At 54.2% G+C, this 2,356-nt stretch overlaps 1 protein-coding gene across 1 annotated transcript in view; it reads right to left on the reverse strand.

The window, feature by feature from the left end:
- PCSK6 (proprotein convertase subtilisin/kexin type 6) overlaps positions 1–2,356 on the reverse strand; it is a gene marked incomplete at both ends in the record, with an annotated part of 20,079 nt that overhangs the window by 3,879 nt on the left and 13,844 nt on the right. Inside the window, one exon of the mRNA XM_010139871.1 lies at positions 1,337–1,549. Coding sequence (XP_010138173.1) covers positions 1,337–1,549 — 213 coding nt within the window. The remainder of the gene's footprint in view (positions 1–1,336; positions 1,550–2,356) is intronic.

Raw genomic sequence — 2,356 nt, forward strand, 5'->3', positions numbered from 1 at the left:
AAAGCCTGCGGGTACCCAACCCCTGCTGTGGCTGCCATGCCATGAGGGTGCCCAAAACAGGCTGCAGATACATTTGGCACACGAGAAAACACCCCTGCTTCTATTTTCCTTTGCTCAAAGGTGCAAAACTTATTGGAAAGAGGGAAAACCCCCACAATTTTGCTGTGGGTCAGCTGGAGGGAAAGCTGTGGATGGAGCAGTGCGAGCAGGGCAGGGCCGGCATGGGTACACACCCATGGGTGCATGCTGAGCTGTGCCGCGTTAAACGCCTCCCTTAAAAGCTCTGGCATCAGGCAAGAATTTCCATTTGCATGAGGGGGGGGGAAAAAAAGGAAAAATAACCTGTTTCTAGCTCTTTGTTTCAGGGCACAACACTTGGGCACCAAAAGCTCAGAGAGAGGAGGTGGGCAGAGATGCTCCACTCCAAAGAGATGCTTACATCTTTAAAAGGCTCCTAGGTTTTGAGTTAATTTGCTGATTTTTTTGGGGGTGGGGTGGTGAGGGACACACATGCCACCCAGGGTCTCTCTAAGATGCCCCTGGAAGCCGCTTTTTTGCCCAGCAATGCTCCAGCAGGACCGGACTGGCGCTGGCCTCTGCCATGCAAACCATCTTGAGTGCCATGAAAACGGCACTTGGATTCTGTTTTCTGGCTGGAAATTCATCTTCTAGGGGCCAAACAAGTCACACCTGAACATGAGAAAAAAAAAACCAACTTGCAAAAACCCCATAATTTCTGTTAAAAAAATAATTGGGCCAGAAAACACCCTCTCAGCTCGGGTGAGGCACCGTGCCAGCGGGGGATGTTTTACTGTCCGAGGTTCGGATGTTACGGGGATGTTGGTAATGAAATGCTTTGATGTGACAAGACCACAGCAGCTGTTGGGACAGGGCAAATACAGCCTTGGCGGCAGGGAAAAGCAGCCTGAGCCACATGTGCACGAGCTTTCAGGCAATTCTCAGGCTCCAAAAAGTCTCTGCTCCCCATCTGGGGTTGCTACACCCCTGCCAAACACCTCCGTTCTCCCTTCTTTTTTCTCTGTCTCAGGCTAAAATTCCTCAAAATTCTCTTTTTATAAGCACAGGATGGTGAGCAGGCACTTTGAGGGACAGGTAAATATTTGCATGGATCTTTTTGCAAACCTCCAGCCCTTTCACCCATTTACCGGAGGAAACTCCACATCTCTGAGCTCTTCCCAAGGACCACAACAATTTTGGCTCCACCATAAAAAAGCACGAGCAAAACCCAGCACAGGACTACAAGCTCTTACAACCCAGCCACACAAAAAAAACCATCCAGGAGACGCTGCTCACTCGACATTGGGGTAAAACTTACTATTTTCTTCTCGTAAAACGCCCCGCTGCTGTAGGTGGTGGCGAGGGTGGAGGCGCACTCCTCCAGGTACCAGGGCTTGTAGCCGTTCTCGGTGGTGCTGCTGATGGAGATGGTGTAGATGCTGTTGGTGTAGCCATCACAGGAGCAGTAGTCACCCTCTCTGCCGCCGTTCCCTGATGCCCAGATGAAAATGGACCCCAAACCCCTGCGACCCTGCGGGCAGAGAGGGGTTGGGGGGGTAAGAGGAGGTGTTTGTTCAGGAGGAGAGGTCATCTCGGCACGAGGAGGAGGGGATGTTGTCAATAAGCCTGATTTTTGGGTCTGGACATAGGGTTTGGTTAGGGTGGAAGGATGGGTCCCATCCTGCCCAGGGCTCAGCACCAGCCCCAGCAAACATGCCCTTGGCTTGGCCAGCCCCGGTTTTACAGGCAGCAACTCCTGGCATAGATGGGAGAGGCTCTGGCCACAGGGATTTTGGCATCTTCTACAGGGGGAAAATATCTGGGGTGCTCAGAGCCCCTGGACCAGGCAGTAACACCCAGAGCGGCACTTCCTGGGGTGCAGGGATGGCCCTGCGGGAGGAACCGGCAGGGAATCCCCCAGACCCCACATCTCCTGAGCCCACAAAGCCCCTCATGAACTCAACCCACCAGAAACCTTCCCCTGGCCTATCTTCTGGGTTCCTTGTTTATTTATCTTTCAACACCAGCCTTTTCGCCCCTCCCCATCACTTGGCAGGAACACCTGATGGAGCCGACCCCACTGGGCACAGCTGCAGGAGCCTACTGGGAATCTGGGGGTGCCAGCCACCCAGACCTCCCCGGAGCCAGGGGAAAATCCCGCCTGGCAGCGGCGGCCACGGTGCCAACGAGGGGCCCCTAATGAAGCCAACGCTGTGTGGTCAGCCCTGCTCACCCCTCCATCCGAACCACTGCCAGGGCACCCAGGAATAACCCAAACCCATGGGGATGCCACGGTCCCAAGGGAGGATTTTTGGTGACCCGAGGGGGTTTGGCGCAG

The sequence above is a fragment of the Buceros rhinoceros genome, unplaced genomic scaffold (genome assembly GCF_000710305.1).
Source record: "Buceros rhinoceros silvestris isolate BGI_N320 unplaced genomic scaffold, ASM71030v1 scaffold24567, whole genome shotgun sequence".
In the NCBI taxonomy this organism is placed as follows: domain Eukaryota; kingdom Metazoa; phylum Chordata; class Aves; order Bucerotiformes; family Bucerotidae; genus Buceros; species Buceros rhinoceros.